Here is a 21,945-nt window from a genome sequence, read left to right on the forward strand (position 1 = left end):
AACCGCACTTAAACCAGCAAATAAAGGAATTAGAAATGGGAGAAATCCTCCACTCGTCTCTCTTATTGAATATTTTTTCAACATTGGTTTTGTCATTTTAATTTTAAGTGAGCAAAACATCAATTCTCTTGTGAGCAAAACATCAATTCTTACTGCTCCTTTTCTCTGAATTGTATTAACGTTAATCGTACAAGGCTTTTGATTTTGAACACAAGATGATAGTTTATGAAGATTGATTTGATTAACATATACCCCAGTTGGTACTTTGCCACTCATTTATTTAACAAAAAATTATGTGGGACTAATCATCACACCATTATCTGTATTAATCTGCAATTCTGTTTCTTCCAAAAGCAAACAACATGTATCAACTTCTTCACTCTCTCCTCTTTCAATGTATAGGGAAGTATCCACTCGATTAGACTTTATAGTTTCCTTTTGAGCGCTCAGGTCAAACGCATAGATTTTATACAAACTTTTAAATGCTGTCATATCCAAAATAGGTTCTTTATTTCCATTACTTTCACACACCTTTTGGTAAGACTTGTATGCTTCAGCAAAATCATTTTTTTCCCAATTAATTTCCAATCTATCTCGTGGATAAAATGTTCCATCTAGAGAAACGCGAAGTTGTTTCACCTTAGCATTATCACTCAATGCATTATTCTTATCAGTCACAGTATCACCATCTGGCTTTTTAAAAATGATCCACAGATATCGTGGCTTTCCTTCCAGAACACCCAAATTCCACGTGTAAGTAGTTTGGTTGAGTTTAACGTGTTGACATCTTCTTTTGAGGTATGATACACTGAGTGGTTTCTTTGACTTAAGTCTTCGATTCAGCATCTCTTCTGTTTTAAGATTAGGAGTATATTCACTGATATACCAACTCATCTCCTCAATTACAAATTTATTCTGTTCACCAAAAGCACTACCAACACCAAAAAGCAATCGATTTTCATTATCATTCCTTTGTAGTTGAAATCTAATTTTAAGACCATACAGAACTTTATCATGATCACAAAATCCAAATATACCTTTAAGAGGAACTGCCACAGTAAAACTATTTTCTGCTTTTGTATCATCATTATACGCTCCTTTCCTTTGAGTATATCCAGGGTCTGTGTTTGTTCCCGTTGACATATCAGGAATAAAACCTTCGACAGACCCCTTTCCCATTCTATCACTAAATGTATAGTGTGTAAATTTCATCATTTCAGATACAGCAGAGACATAATCAACCGCTTCAACTTCTTGTGTTCCAATATACAAACGCACACTATCAAACATTTTCCAGAAGAAATCATTTACAAGTGTAGCGTTTGTGTTAGTCGCAGCCTTCATGAATTTAAATTTACACAACAAGAAACTTTCGGAGAGATTCAAATCGGTTTGTTGATTATTTATTTCAAAATACCATTTTTTGTACCATTCGTATTCCAGTCTGTTCCAGTTATTGCATTTACCTTGAAGTAATCTTCTTTTTTAGTGGAGTTTGAGATAATAATAGTATCATCCAAATCATAGATACTATCAATTCAATTGATAATATCAATTGCTTCCATAATTGTATTTATTTTGGAAAAAAGACGTTAAAACTTTTGAAACCATGATCCAAGTATTTGAATTATTTTCTGTCGTTCTTGGGGGGACAACTGAGTTTTGCCTTTCTTAATTTCTTTTATTGATTGTAATTTATGAGATTCCTTCTGGGCATCTTTTATGCTCTTTACAACACCTGCTACATTTCCCACAGCAGAAGCAGTTGAACCAATTAGATCTTTATGTTTAAGAATAGTTGAACCAATACCCATTAGAGTATCAATTATCCCATCTCCTCTAAATTGATGTCCAACACCCCTTTGTCTCTTAGGTTTATAGTATCCTCTACCAAGATACATACCTTCACCCTTGTAGTATGGGGAAAGGAACATCCCATCCCCTGTAATTATTTTATATTTCCCAACTCGTGTTTCCTCACAATAACCATCGTATTTATTTATTGGAAAACTTCACGTAGGTGAATTCTTATGGATATAACTTCTCCATTAAAAGAAATCATACGATTATCTTGGTCGGTTATCCTAAAATTTACTCTGTGTATGGTTTTTCCTGACACAGGGAGATAAACCAAATTTTTGGGTTCCATATTGAATTTAGAACCAATTGGGGTTGAGTATGCGCTGAATGAAAATATTGCATTTGTTTTTTTTCCATCATTATAAGCACCATCAATCAAATCACAGTGAATTAACACCGAATTTATTCCTGAGGATATTTGAATGACATTATCACTGTAAAACGTCCCATTAGTTTCAATCTTTTTTGAGGAGAAACCCAATAACTCTCTAAATGAATTATCAATTGTGAAATCAACCTTGTAGTTATTTTTAACTTTAATCGTTGATTTTGAAGTATGTTTTTGAATGTCTACAACAATATTTTTTGGTTCATCACCCTGTTCTTTTATAAGACGAGCAATTTCGGAAGATATTTGAGAAATCTCATATGCTCCGGGTGAGACTGTTATCGTTTTGTATCCACTTCCGGGATTATAACTAAACTTGTCATTTTTATCAGTTATATTAAATAAGGTATTATAAGTTTCCATGGACAATAAAGATGCCTCATATTCTTTTGTTGGGTCAAGTTGTAGTGGGTAAGGGAATGAAGATGTGTGGTCGCTTGTTGTGAAATTGAAACTAAGGATTGTGCTTCTCATCTTATTTAATATGAGATAAAATGTCTTTATATTGATTTTTATTAATTATTTTCATGTTCATCAACTGGTCTAAAATGGCTGATGCTTCATTAAAACAATTGTTATTTCCAGCCTTCTTACTACCTAATAACAATAACAGTCTATTAACTAATTGCAATGGGTCATTTGGAAGAAAACTAATACCTGAACCAAGGATACTTAAAGCTTGAATAATGTGTTTCTCCTTCTCATTTTTCCTACTTTTACTAGAAATACTAACCCTATAATTTAGAGTGTTCAGCAGATCAATATATACTCTATCATCATTATTTTTCATATCCAATGGTTTATCAATATACTTTGATTCATCCCTCACAGTTGAACCTTGTCTTCCATCTTTTGTGAGAAGAAACATTAATCTTTTGTCCGTAGCCTGATGGAGTACTGCTCTCCCCTCTGGGCTGGTGCTCCTGCCTCCCACCTTTCTCGGCTTCACGCTGTCGAAACCAGGGCATTTAAGATCATCGACATCTCCCGCAATGAAGCTGAGTCTTTGGGCCTCTCACTCAATCACCGCAGGTTGGTCGGTGGTCTTTCTGTCTTCTACCGACTCCTCTCCAGCCTTGCCCCCCCCTGCTCTCTCTGCGATTTCCCCACCACATTTCCACAGGGCGCTCAAGGTCCGCCAACAACCCCCTTCTGGTAAAACTACCAAAATCACGAATCACTGCTCATCTTCACTCTTTCATTCCTCTTTTTTCCCGCCTTTGGAATAAACTTCCTCACTCTATTCTTTCCCATTCTTCCCTCCAGGCTTTTAAAACAGCTGTTCACCACCACCTCTTATCTTCCCCCATCCAAATCCTCGATCTTTTCTACCCCCGATAATCCACCCAAGCCCACTTCCTTCAATTCTCCTGCTTTCCTTCCTGAAAGTCCCTGAAATGTCCATCTTCTCTTGGCCATGTTCCCCGTCCCATCCCCATCCCTCTCCCTTCCACAGTTCACCTAATGTGTCTGTTCCCCACTGTTTTGTCCCTTCCACTCCCGCCCCTCTTGTCTCATGCCTCCTTGCTGTGAGTTGTGTGTTAGCTCTCATACGAGCCTCGACCAAGGTATACAAAAAAAAAAAAAATCTCGGAGTTAGTTTAACAGGGGGTTGAGCAGAACCTAAGAACCTTAATTCATCATTAAATATCAATACCTTTTCTTGAACAAGATGAAATATTGCTGGTTGTTCTGTTGGAATGAGTCTTGCTTTGGTTTTTGAATCCGCTGAATATTCATTGTTTTGAAGAGCATTCACAATATCATCAGGGGGTCGATTAATCTCTTCCAGTTGTTGAAATAAACCTTCATCATCATATACCTTTAATTCTCCTAAATGCTCTAATTCTTCCTCTGTCATTTGATCAAAATATTTTAACATTTGAAGTTTTTTAGGAGTATATTCTACTGTGGGAACTGTGGAAACATCTTTCATTTTTTCTTGGGAAGTTTTTAAAAGTGGTTTAAAAAATTTCTCTTGTTTTCTTTCAAATGCTTCTTCACCCGTTAGTTTCTGTCTGCGTTTCTTCTTTATGTCTTCCTGCTGTTTTACAAATTTTGAAACCAACTCTTGATGTTCCCTAAATCTTCTTGCTCTTTCTTTTGCATCCATTTATTTATTGTAAAATATCATTTAATGAATTGTAAAGATCAACAGGGAAATTTTCCTTTTCTTCATCATTCAAGTAGATGTGTTCAAATAAATCCTTTTCTTTAAATATTTCATCAAATTCTTTATTAACATTAATGCGAGTTGTAATTTCTTCTTCACTAATACTTGCATCTCTGCTTTTCATACGTTTGCGTTGAGTTTCTTCATCAACATCAAAACCGAATGATAAAATCTTCACTCCGCTCAGATGTTTAATAACTTGTCTCGTTCCTTCTGGATTAGTTTCTAATATCCCAAGACCAGCAGATTTTAGTTTCCTTAACTCACTCTTACAATGTGAATATTTTGTTGTACCAAGAGAAACCTCCTCAAGTATTTGACCTTCATTCCTCAATCGCATATGTTCCTCCACTGAAATATAGTGATGATCTTCACCTTTTACTTCTCCAGGTCTTATTGCTCTAGTTGTTGTTGATACAATGCGTATCATGGGGTGTTTTTTTAAGTAAATTTACAATATTCTCATTTGTACGACACAAGAACCTTGATTTATGAAAGTTTTTTCCAGAAGCAGATTTACCCACAAGATTTATAATAATAGTTGTCATTTATATATGTAATTGTTTATAAAACAAAAAATATATCCCTTAATATCTCATCTTGTTTCACAACAACATATTTATATTTTTCAGTCGTGTGCTTCATGTAATCCTCAAATTTCTTTTTACTACATAATATAGAACAATTATCTCTCCAAAAATTATTGATATCTATTGAATTTAACTTGAATAAAATAAAAGTATTAGCATTGTTTCTGATGGAACGACGAGGAAGTTGAAAGTACGATTGACTAAGATAAATACAATTACAAGAAGAATGTCTCCCTCTTGTGTAGTAGCTGTCCATTATCGTTTGGTTTCTCTCATTAACACAATCATCAAAGATAACGAGGTTCTTTTTTGATTTATCCAAATCTTGGGGAGACGGTATATCATCCGTATTATCACTAAGAATACAAGTTATAGGATTTGATTTCTTTTTACATCTCTGTGTATCACAAAATAGTTGAATTATATCTTCAATGTTATAATCATTTAGGCTTTTTTGACGTTTAAATAAACCGATTATATCTTCTTTTTGAAGACCAGCATTAAAACCTTGTGAGAGTAGTTGAAACCCTGGTTGAAAACTCGACTTTGTGAAAATTATGAAATTATCATAATCTAAAAAGTTGGGAGTGAGGAGCATCTTTAAAAGTAAGCAGGTTTTTCCACATCCACTTGAACCAACTATGAGACATCTTAATGAATTTGGGAGATTTTTATGGTTGTTAAATTTTATCTTATTTTCCCAAATGGGTAAAAAATCATTCATTTATATATTTGGAAAACAGGTTATTTAATTTATTATTGGCTTTTTTAGAAACTCTATATTTTATCCTAAGTTCAGTTTTAATTTCAAGATAATCCATTATTTTATTTATACAATATCTTGTGTTGATATTTCCCTGAAAATTACATCCATGAATAATATATAACAACAATCCTTTGAACATTTCTCTTGTACGTTCAGTTTCTTCCCTTGTAAGGAAAGGTGTGTTATCACCCTCATACTTTACATTCATTTCTCTGATCAATCTTGTAAAGTAATTCATTTTTGGTGTAAATCTAAAAAAATTATTTTCCTTTTTATATTTTTTATTATCATTAATTAGAAGATAATCACAGAATATACATTGTTTATAGGCTTTTGACTCTGTGTTTAATCCCCGTCTTTCACACGCAGGACAATTCTCAAATTTGTCATATGGAGAATCAGGAAAGTCTAGCATATTTATAAAGTAAAACTTTACTTAAACTGAAATTCATCTATACTTTCAGTTGTATATTGACTCATATTTAATAATATTACCATCGATATCAATGTACTTTTTTTCATTACCAGATTCAACGACAACATTTTTTATATTAAAGGTAATTTTAAAATGATCGTTTACTACTATTGAACGAAATGTCATTTCACCTGATATATTAACATCCTTTATTTCATCAGGATTTACATCTTTAGGGTTGTTGAAAAAAATACAAATTTCTCCTTGCATATTACAGATGGTCTTATCTTTTCTTTCTAAAGCTTCATCCATAAGGTTTTTGTTTTTTGATACTTTTTCTTGTTTCATTGCTTTTTCTAGTTTTGAATATATTACCAGAAGGAGAGGAGAAACTTTTGTTAGAGATACTTTAATTGATGTTCTACCAGGTATACTAAAAGCCCTTCCACTGAAGGAAATTGAAGAACTCATATTATTTCCCATAATAGTTTTTATCCAATAGTTGTGATATTTATCTTTGTTCAATTTTACATCCTTGACATATTTCTCAGTATCTTTAACAAATGAAGAGATTGATTGAAACTTGTCTTTTGTGTCTTGAAACATTGTATTTATTAAGTGAAAAACTTGGAGGATAAAATGGTTTTAAGCACAGATTCACCTGTAAAATAAACGAAATTTTCATCAAGAAAATTTTAGTTTAAGCAAAGATTTATTATATAAATATGGTGATTTGTTAGGAAATCTCACTAAAGAAGAAATTCAGATTAAAGAGAGAATTCAAAGTAAAGAGGAAACTCTAATTAATGAGGAAATTAATGAAGAAATTCTGACTGAAGATGAAATTCTAATTATAAAGAAAATTCGAACAATGAATGAAATTCTAACTAAAGAGGAAATTCTGATTAAAGATGAAATTCTGATTAAAGAAGGAATTCTCATGAGAGAGGAAATTCAAACAAGGAATGAAATTCAAAGTAAAGAGAAAATTCTTACAAGTAAGGGAATTTATCCTTATGATTATATGGATTCATTTATGAGATTTAAAGAAACACAACTTCCTTCAAAATAAAGTTTCCATAATAACCTTTATGAAGAAGAGATAAGTGATAAGGAATATAAACACGCACAAGAAATATGGAAAATATTTAAGATAAAGAACCTTGGAGAATATCATGATTTATATCTAAAAACATGTTTTATTGTTAGCTGATGTGTTTGAAGCTTTTAGATCACTCTGTCATCATAAAAATTGTTATGGATTAGATCCTGCCCACTATTTCACAGCTCCTGGTTTTGCTTGGAGTGCAATGTTGAAAATGACAAAACAAGATATAGATTTAATCAGTGATGTTGATATGCTTTTGATGATTGAGAAGTCCAAGAGAGGTGGAATATCACAAGTATGTTCAAAAAGATATGCTAAAGCAAATAATAAATATCTTCCAAATTATGATAGTGAAAAAGATAGTAATTATTTGATGTATTTTGATGCTAATAATTTGTATGGATGGGCAATGTCTCAATCTCTGCCTTATGGTAAATTAGAGTGGGTGGAAGAAAAGGATTATGAAAAGGCTTTGATGAATATTGTTATTTCTTCTCAAGAGGAATTGAATGACGAAGAAGAAGGTTATTATTTTGAAGTTGATTTGAGGTGCCCGAGTGATCTTCATAATAAGCATAAAGACCTTCCTTTTGCATGTGAGAAAGAAACCCCAAAGAAAGAATGGTTCAGTGATTATCATAAAAGTTTTAATATTAAAAGCAAATCAACAGAAAAGTTATTAACAACATTCTATGATAAAGAGGGATATGTTTTGCATCAGAGAAGCTTAAAACAGTTTTTGAGAGAAGGATTGAGAGTAGCCAAAATTCATAGAGTTTTAAAATTTAAACAAAGTCCTTGGGTGAAAAAGTATATTCAATTCAATACAGATATGAGAGCAAATACAAAAGTAAAATTTGAAGGGGACTTTTATAAATTAATGAATAATGCTGTATTTGGAAAGACTATGGAAAATGTTAGAAACAGGCAAAACATTAGATTCGCTACATCTTGGAAAGAAGCTTCGAGATTGATAAATAAACCAAGTTTTGAGAGAGAAGAGGTTTTTTCAGAGAACTTTTCTGCAATTCATATGAAAAAGGAAAGTATTGTAATGGATAAACCAATTTATATTGGAACAGCAGTTCTTGATTTATCAAAGATATTGATGTATGATTATTTGTATCATGACTTAAAGAAAGAGTATGGTGAAAATGTTTCATTGTTGTATATGGACACTGATAGTTTTATCCTAGATGTAAAAACTGATGATGTTTATAAAGATATGAAGAAAAATATTGGAGTATATGATACAAGTAATTTCAGCAAGAAGAGTGAGTTATTTTCCAAAAAGAATGAAAAGGTTATTGGTAAGTTTAAGGATGAGTTGGGTGGAAAAGTAATGAGTGAGTTTATTGGATTGAGAGCAAAGGCATATGCTTACAAGTATGGTGATCAGATTGATAAGAGGTTAAAGGGAATAAAGAAATATGTAATAAAGAAATCAATAACTTTTAGAAATTATTATAATTGTTTGATGAATAAGAAAGAAGAATATAGGAAAATGAATACAATAAGAAGTTATAAACATAACATATATAGTGAAGAAGTAAATAAAAAGGCATTAGGAGCCTTTGATGATAAGAGATTTATTTTAGATAATGGAATAGATTGTGTTCCATATGGATATTGTATGATAGAGTGAATAGAATAGATTGTGTTTTAATGATGGGAAGATGGGTTAGGGTTTTTTAAGGGCTACCGCCACGTTTTTTTGCAATATATAAATGGTCAAACCAAGGATTAATCAAACTAAAGAGTGGAGAAAATCTCAGTCTTGGTATATAAATGGAAAACATAATGAATGTGAAAAAATCAAATAAGTCTTATTGAAAAAATAACTAAAACAAAGGTAAATAAAACAAATAAGCGAATCAATTTAAAAAGTAGTAAGTTAGAGAATGTAAAGAAAAAAAATGAATATCCTTGAATGGATTGAAAACTTTGATGGTTATCAATTGAACAATGAAAAAACAATTTACTATAATCTCAAAATGATATGTGGCTCAGGAGGTGGTCAGACAAGAGCATTAAGAGAAGTTTATCATTTCATTATGGCACAAAAGGGGTATCTTAAAAAATATAAAGATTCAAATGTTTTGTTTTTCAATATTTTAGATGGGGATTATTGTGCAAAGAAAATTAAACTATTGAAGGAATTTGAGAATGAACAAATCTTTATAGGTTCAATGAGTGAGCTAAACAATATGCATCGGTTATTTGACAAAGAGTGTCCCGAGGCTTAGACGTTTTAGATATTTATTTCGAATCACCTTTAACAAATCACATTACCACTTTAGTACTTGAACAAATCTTTATCTTATTGTATGGATTATTTGAAAAAAAAAGTGTCCCCAGGTTAAAAGGGGAGACAAATAAATATACCTTGGGATAAAAAGGGGGTTTTTTTTTAGGGAAAAAAAATATGAATCGCTGAAAATCCCCCATTCATTTACATGGGGAAAAGTGAGCCAGAACCAGTATATTCACCCTACATATATATATATATATATATATATATATATTTTATATATATTTATTTTATATATATATATATGTATTTATATATTTATATATATTTATTTGTTTCTATATATATATATATATATATATATATATATATATATATATATATATATATATATATATATATATATATATATATATATATATATATATATATATATATATATATATATATATATATATATATATATATATATATATATATATATATATATATATATATATATATATATATATATATATATATTTATATATATTTATATATATTTATATATATTTATATATATATATATTTATATATATATATATATATATATATATATATATATATATATATATATATATATATATATATATATATATATATATATATATATATATATATTTATATATATATATATATATATATATATATATATATATATATATATATATATTTATATATATATATATATATATATATATATATTTATATATATATATATATATTTATATATATTTATATATATATTATATATATATAAATATATATATTTATATTATATATATATAAATATATATATTTATATATATATATATATATATATATATATATATATATATATATATATATATATATATATATATATATATATATATTTATATTTATATATATATATATATATATATTTATATTTATATTTATATATATATATATATATATATATATATATATATATATATATATATATATATATATATATATATATATATATTTATATATATATTTATATATATATATATATTTATATATGTATATATATATATATTTATATATATATATATATATATATATATATATATATTTATATATATATATATATATATATATTTATATTTATATTTATATATATATATATATATTTATATATATATTTATATATATATATATTTATATATATATATATATATATATATATATATATATATATATATGTCGATATATATATATATATATTTATATATATTTATATATGGCCTGACTGGCCTGTACAGATCCTGACCTCAACCCCATCGAACTCCTTTATGATGAATTGGAACGCCAACTGTGAACCAGACCGAAACACCCAACATCAATGTCCGAACTCACTCATTCTCTTGTGGCTGAATGGAAGAAAATCCCTGCAGCAATGTTCCTACATCTCACGTAAAGCATTCCAAGAAGAGTGGAGGCTGTTATAGCAGCAAAGGGGGGACAAAATCTATATTAATGCCCATGATTTTGCAATGAGATGTTGGACAAGCAGGTATACATTTATTTACTTTTGGCCATGTCGTGTATATCGTTTTTTGGTTCTATCTCTCAATGGTGAAGAATCACTTTAAATATTAAATAATCCTCATGCAGTTCCGGATTCGTATCATCACCAAAATCGAACCAATTCGTCGCGGTCACACACCCAACCTGTCCACCATGTTTCATCCGAATTGGTCAACAACCTTTTGAGATATCTTGCACACAGACAGACAAACGAGAACAAGATGTCATGCAGAGCACGATACTTGCAAAATCCATAAAACAAATTTGACCTCAAAAATAATTGGTGGTTGAATTCAATGACCAAATATAAATCCTCTTCAAATTTCAAGTCAATCGGATGAAAATTGAGGAATTTAGAAATCTCACATAAGTTGTTGACCTTTGGCGTTTGTTGACCTTTTGACCTCAAAAACAAAGGACTTCTTCCTGATGGCAAACTCTACCACGTGGTGAAGTTTCGTGAAGATCGGTTTTAAATTGTGGTCTGTAAGTGATAGCCAGACAGACAGAAACAAATAGTCAGACAGACAAATGGACAGAATAACAAAATCGACTGACGAATATACTTGAGAAATCTTCGATTTTGCAAGTAACAAACAAACGGACAGAAAGGGATGAGAACAACCTCCTTCACCTTCAGTGGTGGAAGTAAAAATAAGGGCAATATCCCTGGGTACTCACCTGATAGCGGCTGGATCAGATAACGAGGGAACCACTTGGTGGCATGGATAACACACACACAATATGTAATAGAGAAGATAGTAAATACCTATGGATTTTATTTAATGCCATGAACAAACTTTGGTACATCACAGGTGATGAAGGTTGTAGTCAAGTTTCATCAAAATCATGTGTCTAGTTTCAGAGAATAAGTTGCAAGTTTTTATGGATGACTGGACGGACCGACGACGTGCCATCCCATAAGCTCCCCGGAACTATGTTCCAAGTAAGTGAACAATAGTACTTGGACCCACTTTGACCCTCGTAGAACCCCTCTCAAACTCGAATTTTCTTAATGCCGTGAACAAACTTTGGTACATCACCGGTGAGTAGACACCCCCCACCCCCAACCCCCATATGTGTGGTGGTACCAAGAATGTCAGTTTCACTGTTTTCTTGTATTTATTTATTTATTTATTTATTCCTTCTGTCTGTCATGCAGAGGTCTGTTCCATTTATGTTGGCCTTTCCCAATAATTTTTTTTATATGTCATGAGACCACGTGTCTGCCTCACTTCAGGTCTTGCCATCCTCATTCAAACCGTTTCAGTTTGTTTGGCTTTCCCGAAAGGTGTTTCAATTGATAAAGGGGATTATTAATACAGTATTGTAATGTGATCATTCCGGTGTCTCGAGAAGTTGCTGAAGATGCACCAATAGAACAGGTCGCCATCAGCATGAGCTAATTAGGGTGTGAAATAGCCGGCCGTCCACACGACCTGCATTTGTCTTACCACTGACAAACTTCAACCTCATGGAGGCACATGTGCTTGTCACGTTTCCTTTTTAATGGCTTGGAAGATTTCATGTGGCCCAACATTTGTGGCGCTCTGCATCCCATGGGGCGGTGAGTTAGCCACCAGGGTGTTGTGGGACTACGTGAAATGATAAAATATGAAAAGTACTAAAAGATGGAGGTCGGGAGAAGGTGAAACCAGATCCGTTCACTTATTCCGGTCCACAAAATGTACATTGGCAGATGTGGCAGGATGTGCATCACCTCCAAGCTGTCTAGCCGATGTTTGAATCCCGACTCTCGTTGGTGGATGTTAAAGATCCCACAATGTCCTTCGTGAAGAGTCGGCGAGCCATCTCCGACACCATGGTCCAATTTCAAATTCCTGCCCTAACCAACAGAGGGCATTGCTGTGCCCTCAGCCAATGATGTCACCCCGCAGCCTTGTGCTGCTGTGAATGAAGTAGGGACGTGAACCTCGAGTACAAACAGGGGTGTGTCACTCGTTCCCATGCACAATAAAGTGTATAACCAGTGCACTCACCGCACGTTGATATGAAGATGTCACGTACACACTATTCGTTTCCAAAATGGAAGAAACACTTTACTTTTTTGTTTGTTTTATTTCTTTACAGATAATTAAGGCTTGTGGCTGGGAAGGAGATTGCAAACCACCAAGTTTAATGCTTGCCATAGACACTGCTTTGGAAAGAACCTTCCCTCAGACATGAGGGCAGAGCACCATAGAGAGAGAGAGAGAGAGAGAGAGAGAGAGAGAGAGAGAGAGAGAGAGAGAGAGAGAGAGAGAGAGAGAGAGAGAGAGAGAGAGAGAGAGAGAGAGAGAGAGAGAGAGAGAGAGAGAGAGACACAGAGAGACAGAGAGAGAGAGAGAGAGACAGAGAGAGAGAAAGAATAATACACATGGATACACAAGGAAATTATATGCAGGAGGAGGCCATTTGGCCCATCGTGCCTGTGCCACATCAACACCAAACCAATTTATATTTAAAAAAAAGAAAAATGTTTTTGTGTGTGGGAGTGTGTGTGTGGTTTTTTTTGTATTTTTTATTTTATTTCTTTCGTTCTGGGAGGGGGGGCGAAGGCGGTTCTTGGGTGAGAAACACATCAGCCACACAACACCCCTTGACAAGACCCATCCATACTTTAGCTACCAAAAGTCTGATCAACATCCCAATACTCCTCTATCTCCATAACTTCCAGGTACCCATCTAATTCCAATTTAAACTTATCCACTGTTTCTGCTGACACTATCTTTCCAGGGAGACCATTCCATGCATTGACGACTCTCTGAGTAATACACCCTTGTCTTCACTCCCTTCTTATTCACTCTCAGGCTCTGACCCCTGGTCCTATCACTGTATACTTTGCTGAATAATTATTATGCACTTATTTTATCGATACCCTTCATTATTTTGAACATCTCTATGGTATGCCCAAGTAACCAACTCCTTTCTAATGCCGTTCCTCATAGCTGAGTCTAGCTCGGCACAGAATCAATCCAGTAGCCATGTGCTGAACCTTCTCTATGGCATCTATGTCCTTCCTGAGTTGTGGTGACCAAAACTGCACACAATATTCTAGATGTGGCCCTCAACAAATTCCTGTACAATGTTAACACCACCTCTTTTGATTTATAATTTATCCCTCTACAAATACAACCTAAAACCCTATTTGCTCCAACGATAGCTGACTGGCACCTTGCTGCCTGCTTACCTTCCATATCTATTACCACCCCCAGATCCTTCTCCTCTGTGACACTCTCCAAAATTACCCCTCGCATCCTGTAATCTCTATTTTCATTGTTCTTTCCCATCCCCAACACCTTACACTTGCTCAGGTTAAATTCCATCTGCCAATCTTTTTTGCCCAATCTATACAAGTATCAATACTTTCCTGCATCTGATCACCACCCCCTCAACTATCCAGCTTACCTCCAAGCTTAATGTTATCTGCAAATTTGGAAAGCCTACTCTTCACCCCATTATCCAAATAATTGATGTAAATGATAAATAGTAATGGTCCGAGTACTGATCCCTGAGGTACCCCACTACTTACATCCTCCCAGCAAGACATCCTCCCACTCACAGCCACTCTTTGCTTCCTACCACTAAGCCAGTTTGCAATCCAATTAGCTACCTGACCAGCCACTCCACAAGCCCTCACTTTGGCTAACAACTTCTGATGTGGTATCTTATCAAATGCCTTCTTAAAGTCTACATATACCATGTCCACCACCTTTCCCTGATCCACCCAATCAGACACTGCTTCATAGAACTCTAAAAGATTTGTTAGACAGGAACTACCTTTGGTAAACCCATGCTGACTTCCTTTAATTAGTTAGTATTTGTTGAAATGGTTCCTCATCTGGTCCCTAATTAATGTCTCCAACACATTCCCCCCAACTAAAGTCAAACTAATAGGTCTGTAGTTTCCCAATTCTTCTCTGGATCCTTTCTTAAATAATGGTGTTACATTTGCTACTCTCCAATCCTCCGGTACCTGTCCTGACTCCAGGGAACTATTGAAAACATCCATTAACGTCTCGCTTACCTGCTCAGCAACCTCCATCAATACTCTCGGGTGCATATAATCTGGACCCGGAGCCTTATCTTCTCTTAGATTACCTAGCTGTTCCTTTACTTCCACCACTCCAACCTGGATCTTCTGCAAAATCCCTTTCTCACCTCCTTGATAAATACTCTCAGCCCTTGGCAAGTAATCATGGAGGGGGTTGTACAGGACAAGAACATTTGCATCCATCAGTGTACTCTTCCATTAATTTCAAGGACATGATTATATATATATATATATATATATATATATATATATATATATATATATATATATATATATATATATATATATATATATATATATATATATATGTATTTGTAAAATCAACCTGGGATGTGGGATCTCAACCTGCGATCCCAGCATCACTGTTGTTCATCTTTCGGCTGCTCCCGTTAGGGGTCGCCACAGCAGATCATCCATTATGATCCGCATACTGATTTGGCACAGGTTTTACGCCGGATGCCCTTCCTGACGCAACCCTGGTCGCCTCTTACGACACAGGGATCAGGATTTGGGTTTCGCCATGATTCCGGGCTGCTCTACACCCTGCCCAGTGCAGAGCCCCCGTCCTCAAGCGATCCTCCAACCCAAGCCTCCGAGTAGCCGGATTACAGGCGCACGCCACTACGCCCGGTATCGATCCCAGCATCACTAGCCATGCCTAATTATTTTGTAGTATATGGTATGCATTAATAACAATATTATACATATTTACATCGTCTTCAAGCTTGACTTTTTCATTCATTGTGTTTCTGTATTCCACAGTTATATAACCCAAATGTAAAGTTTCAAGTGTATTTTTTTCATCAAGATGGATACTTAAAATATCAAGGCTTGCACACTTCCTCTTTGATGTAGTTTTCTTTGGTAATCTGAAGGAGATACATTTGTCTTATTCTACGACAACACTGCCATACATTTCATTCTATTGTGAACCATTTATATGAACTGCAAGTTAAAAACACAGTGGATTTGGTGTTGATGGTAGAAAACGAGAAAATGGCTGATGATGTTAAAAAGAACTACACATTGCATCGGAATTCGACATGCACATTGAATCTATCTGTAGTTGAGTGAAGGACACATTTTTATGCTGTTTTATAATAAAGCAGTTTGAAGTGAGAATAATGTCGATATGATGATGATCTGTAAGGTCGCGTTGGTACACACTGGTAGCACTCGTTCTCCACATTGTGGCAGTTCCATGTACACATAGCAAGATGGGATAATTCATGAGATCCGCGGTGATACGTACAAAGTAAACCGTGAGCTCACGCCAACAGTCTCTCGACGCTGTACGGGTGCAAATGGATGAGTGCCGACACCCGCTCAGACGCTGCTGGACCTTGGCGGGACCACTGCTGGAGTTCCTCTCCATCCAGCCGCAGAGAGAAGAATGGTCTGAGTGGCGAGCAGAATGAAAATGAACTGCAAAGATGAGACTCCACAGTGGTTGTGTTACTTATGAAAGTAGAGGTTCGAACAGGTAGTAAGAGTCCGCAGCAGGTCGTTGAGGGAACGGTAGACACGTGAGATAGGCACGGGCTGGGTCCAGGACTCGTTCTGCCCAAAATGCTCTCGATAGCGAATGGGCTGCAGAACTTTCGAGTCGAGTTCGGATCCTTCGCATGGTCTACGGATCGAGTCGCGGATCCTGATCCATTTACGGATTCGACAGTCCTACCTCGGTATATGCGCTTTCTGCGGCGCCGGAAGACTCCATCTGCAAAGGTGTATTCACTGTTCGGGTTGATCATCCAATAGTTGTCTTTGCCCCAAGGGCGGGCAGGGTCGCGCAGCACCTTTAGGAAGCACTCGTTGAGCGAGAGGTTGTGCCGGACCGAGTTCCGCCAGCCAGTGTAGGGGCCACGGAAAAATGGAAACTTGCGCATGAGGTAGTCGTTGATCTCGGCGAGGGTCAGACGACCACTGGGCGAGTCTCGAATAGCCATCGCAATCAGTGCAATGTATGAGTAAGGAGGCTTTGGACGTCGCATGTACGGTTTTCCAGAACGCGCCGCAGTCATCTCAGGGCAACAGGTGTAGTTGGAGGTACCTGTATCATCCCCAGTTTTGCTCGCTGCAGGAATGATGGAAGAGTGTTGCAACTTTTCCTGGAGCTGATCACGTCTCTGTGGCTGCACCAAAGCCACCGGCGTTACGTCGTCAGGAAAGGTCTCCATCAGGTCTCGCTCAGGGAGTCAGAGGTCTGTCGAAGACGCGGTGGGAAAATTTATTCACTGGCAGCGTGCGATCAGTGCACCTCCACTAATCGTCAAAGAAAAGATCAGGTGGCCCTGCTGGCTTACCTTTCTTATAAAGCACCTTTACGACAGAGGAGGTGCCATGCACAATGCCAACAACGGTGAAGATTGGGAGAATTTTCATTCACCTTTGTTTTACAATGTCCGTATTTTCAATCCTTTTTGTGTGTCTCTTCAATGCGAATGGCGACAGCCCACGGGTGACCCAGGTTGTCTGCACACACCTACAGCACGGCACCCATTACTGACGCCAGGCGTTCTGCGCAGGTGTAGCAACGTGCAAGTAGGTGTGCCTGTCTTTATCGCCTCGATTGGAAAGGTGAAAAAGGTGTGGGAGGGAGAAGGGGCAAGGCGTGTGAAGGAGTGCACATGTTGTTTGAGAGATGGGTGGAGGTGAAGGAGGCGGGATAGTGGTGGTGGTTACCTGTCCGAGTTCCCTACAGCACGCAGGCCTCGAGACAAAGAGTGAGCCAAAGCGCCTCACTAGTCACAGACCCATTGTACAGGGATCATTCAGACACATGTGGGCTCCGACATTCGCTTTCATCGCTCCCGACTCTCTACGCCTCGGTTGGAAAACATTTCTTTGATGTGCTTTGGTGAAGGAAGATAGACCGATTTAATATTACGAAAGCATTTGTTGGAATATCGATATTAATGCAGTCATGCCTAACATGTCAGGATCCCAAGGAGGATATTTGGGTATTTATATGGAAACCAAGCGTAATGGAGAAGTTGTGCTTCAAGGTGAACTTAGTTTGAATGTGGATATAATTATCGACGTTATAATTGCTCCAATCTTCATGTATTATAATATGAATATGTGGATGAAACTGGAAAACTCTGTGGCTGTGATACATCAGATGTAAAATGAAGAGTATGGGGGAATATGGGAGAATGAGTGAGAAAAAAATGGGGGGGGGGGGGAGTTGAGAGGAAACATTAGCAGAGGATGGAGCATGTATTGATCAATGGAGGAGGAGGGTTGATTCTGGGTGGGGTGGTGAGGGTCACGTAATCCTTTTGAATGCATTATTGAATACATACGTAATATGTAGATGGACCCTAATTGGCAATCGATGCAGTGTTAACGTCCTGTCTGACCAATCTATGTTGTCTGTCTCTTGACTGAAGCAGACAGGCCAGTTGTAGTGATATTCTGTCATCCAACATTTGTCTTTGCCCGAAGTCTATCTCTCGACCGTGAAGCGAAAAGTGGGGTTGAGCAATTGGTTCATGTCTGTCTGTCGATCCATCTGTCTTATCATTTTATGATTGTCATTTTATAATTGAGGAACAATTTATTTCAGTTGAACGTTGTATTTTGAACACAAATTGGAAAACGAACCTGCGATCTCACAGGACTGTACTTTGGCTCTGAATTTGGAAAAATTGGGCAGAATCTCATCCTGATCTTGCACTTGCAGAGAGTGATACAATTGTTTTTGTCTCTCTGCCTGTCTGGCAGTCAAACAAAATTAATATCATTCAAAACATGAAAGTTACTGTTTCTAAGGACGTCATAAAGGACACAAACAACAGAGATGAAGATCGAGTGTGACGTGTTAGATAGGGTTGTGTAAAGGACTGTGCATCAACGGTAGTAAATTTCTCCCCAAAATATTTTTTTCTCCAACCTTTAAAATCTTTATTTTATTTCAATGGAATTGTATACTTGAGTGATGTAGAACACAAATCGCCTTTTTGGCACTTTGAAAAACCTTCCGTTTAACAATACCTGGACAAAATATTACGCCATTTTACGTCATCTCGACCAATCAAATTTGCCACTCGCAGACTCTCCCCGCGTCCTTTTTTCTCAAGACTGTTGGCTAAGGTGTTGTATGAACTTTTTCGCTTGCAATTGGACAGGGATGGGATTTGCTATGTGTTTAGTGTGCCGGTGATAGCTCGCCTACTCTTTGTCGAAAGACACCGAGGGATCTTTAATGTCCACCACCTCATGCTCGTAGATGGTCACCCTGCTTGGCATCCCATCCAACAGACGGCGTGCTCAAAGATGCAACAGCCGACCTTCGAATCACCAATCTGACAGGTAATCGTCCAGTTGAGATGCCAAGCAAGTCTAACTGCAACAGACAGTCAAGCGATTGAAGGAAAAGGGCAAAAAAAATTTCAGAATAATGTTTCAACATTCCAAGTAATTAAACCATAACTCAAAACCTTTCTTGACCAAAACCTTCCTGGTATGATCCAGCATCACGTGTTCCTGTAATTGTTTTGACTGCGAGGGAAGGGATGATTTTAAACCTGTTTTTCCTTTTTGGAATCTTTCTCCCGGAACTATCCCACACCATGACAAACCAGTCCATTTCAGAATTTTTTCACTGCAGGACAAAGGCCTCTTTTAACTCACATTGACGGTGCTTGGCTTGCACACCCATGGGAGCCAAAGTGCCTGTTGCTAAGAGTGAGCGACCGGACAGGATCGAACGCACAGCACGAGGCACTGGAGAAAGAAACAATTCTTTATCCACTCGACGTAAACAGTCATCTTGACAAATTCCGTAAACGGATCTGAAAAGCAATCATTGTGACCATGACCGTGTTATTTAATACATGAACACTTCATTAAACTCTCCCTGCTCCGATGAAATGATGCGCGTGAAGCAGAAATCCAAAAAGGATATTTCCTCTGAAGGTCTTGAAACTCTGTCTATAACATGACCTGCCTGAACGACTTTAATAATATTAGCTTCGCTTTAATGCTGGAGTGATGCGAGTATGGCCACTGGAACCAAGCACAGCCAGCGTCTCGATAGCTTTGGACAATTTGATTGTGTTGCAGTGTACGCTGCACGGTTTGACTATTTCTATTCTCCCGACTGATGATATATATATATATATATATATATATATATATATATATATATATATATATATATATATATATATATTTACAGCTCTTTCTAACCATTGACTGAGTGAGTGACGGATATTAAAGATCGGTGCCTTCCGGGTGATATCGAAAGCAGAAATTTTGTGTGCCGATGGACATCAAAGTCGACACACCAGGAAAAATCACAGAACCGTTGGGGATATATATATATATATATATATATATATATATATATATATATATATATATATATATATATATATATATATATATATATATATATATATATATATATATATGAATGCCTGTTGACATCATATAACCATTCCATCTTCTGATTGGATAGATTAACAAAGTAGGTATACGCACTCACTTTTGACCTGTTTTGCCTGAGTTAGAATCTCGGTCCAGCGATAAACTGCCATCCTGGTGTTTCACATACAGAGGGAGGAGGCATCATTGTACGGCGCCGTCCCTCAGGTGGACGTTAGGTCAGAAGACCTGTCTGGCAGCATTGGTCCTTGGTGGATCTACAAAACCCCACTATATCTTTTGTAAAGAGTCGGCGAGTTATCACTACAAGCACGCTGAACAAATCACAAATTCCCAACCTGAGTGACTTCTGGGAAGGCAATGGCAAACCACCCATGTGCAAAACCCTTGCCAAGAGACTGTTGCTTCGACAGAACCGATGGACTCTCTGTAAAGAGTTGATGATGAATTTTTTCCAATTATGGATTGTTAGTCGAAATTATTTTTTCTTCAAATGCATTATTCTTATATTGTCTGAAAAAGGCAAATTTTTGTCGTCACAAAAGGATGCTGGGGATAAAACAAAACATTTAGCTCTTCCGAATGGATTAACAATCAGGTGCAAGCGGTGTGGTGCTTCATGCATAGTTCCGAAACAAGAGGTGCGGTATATACGGGGTCGTTGACGGATGCGCGTGTAACAAGGCAAGAGGCGCGTCCGCTATAGGGATTCAGTTGTCGAAATCGATCGAAACAAAGAGCCAGCAAATTGCTGCGAGATGCCACTGAAAACAGGAAGCCTCATCAGTCAAGACACAAAGGTGCTCACGTCTGAGACTGATGGTTCCGCACACAAACTCGAAAAGATTAAGGCCGCGCACACACACACACAAAGGGTAGGAGTCGGGCAAGTCTCGGTACTAAAGGCCAAGAGGAGGACAACATAGCGCTCACTCGAAAACTCGTCCATCGGCTTGGCTGGTAAGGGATCAGTCGCCCACCTCACCTTAACCCCCCTCACACCACCATCAAACGTCTCATCTCACTTCAGTCCCCAACCTCCTCCCTTCTCATTTTTAGTGTTCATCCTGCATCCTGTGCTTTGGATCTTTGTTCTGTACCTACGCTTTGTGGCCCGCAGGAAAAAATAGTGTGTCGACCTACAGGCAAGCGGGATATTTGGAGAAAGTAATGTTCGAGTCATGCTGCTCACTGCCTGCAGGATGGTTGTGTTTGGCTGGCAGATTAAAAATGCCCCCAAGTGCTGCGTAAACAGGTGACGCACAAAGCGCCTGGTCCGGAAACGGTCAAACACCTCAATTTGAAACACCTCCTTCTCTGTAATGCACTCCTTGTATCATCCATCGTCTTGTGTGCATCATACTAAAATAC

At 36.3% G+C, this 21,945-nt stretch overlaps 1 protein-coding gene and 1 long non-coding RNA gene across 9 annotated transcripts in view; one reads left to right on the plus strand and one right to left on the minus strand.

Moving 5' to 3' along the window:
• LOC147027640 (uncharacterized) overlaps window positions 1-21,945 on the plus strand; it is a 167,937-nt gene that overhangs the window by 80,690 nt on the left and 65,302 nt on the right. The window contains exons 1-2 of one of the 7 annotated variants that reach the window (XR_015057165.1): window positions 20,662-21,534; window positions 21,695-21,829. The exons of 1 other annotated variant lie outside the window; for it this stretch is intronic. This is a non-coding gene — a long non-coding RNA (uncharacterized LOC147027640). 5 more of the 7 variants (XR_015057163.1, XR_015057166.1, XR_015057164.1 and 2 more) reach the window with 5 other exon arrangements.
• Window positions 13,408-17,735, minus strand: FOXQ1 (forkhead box Q1). Of its 2 annotated transcripts, none has more exons than XM_085877166.1 (2): window positions 17,570-17,735; window positions 13,408-17,386 (listed from the first exon to the last, which is right to left on the minus strand). In XM_085877166.1, the coding sequence occupies exon 2, from the start codon at window positions 17,358-17,360 to the stop codon at window positions 16,449-16,451; it is 912 nt and encodes a 303-aa protein (XP_085733292.1). In that variant the 5' UTR covers window positions 17,361-17,386; window positions 17,570-17,735; the 3' UTR covers window positions 13,408-16,448. The 2 variants fall into 2 exon arrangements, with proteins under 2 accessions (XP_085733292.1, XP_085733291.1); XM_085877165.1 differs by having other exon boundaries at window positions 17,487-17,735.

The sequence above is a fragment of the Eptatretus burgeri genome, chromosome 4 (assembly GCF_056783735.1).
Source record: "Eptatretus burgeri isolate ZD-2024b chromosome 4, Ebu_testis_v1, whole genome shotgun sequence".
Lineage (NCBI taxonomy): Eukaryota > Metazoa > Chordata > Myxini > Myxiniformes > Myxinidae > Eptatretus > Eptatretus burgeri.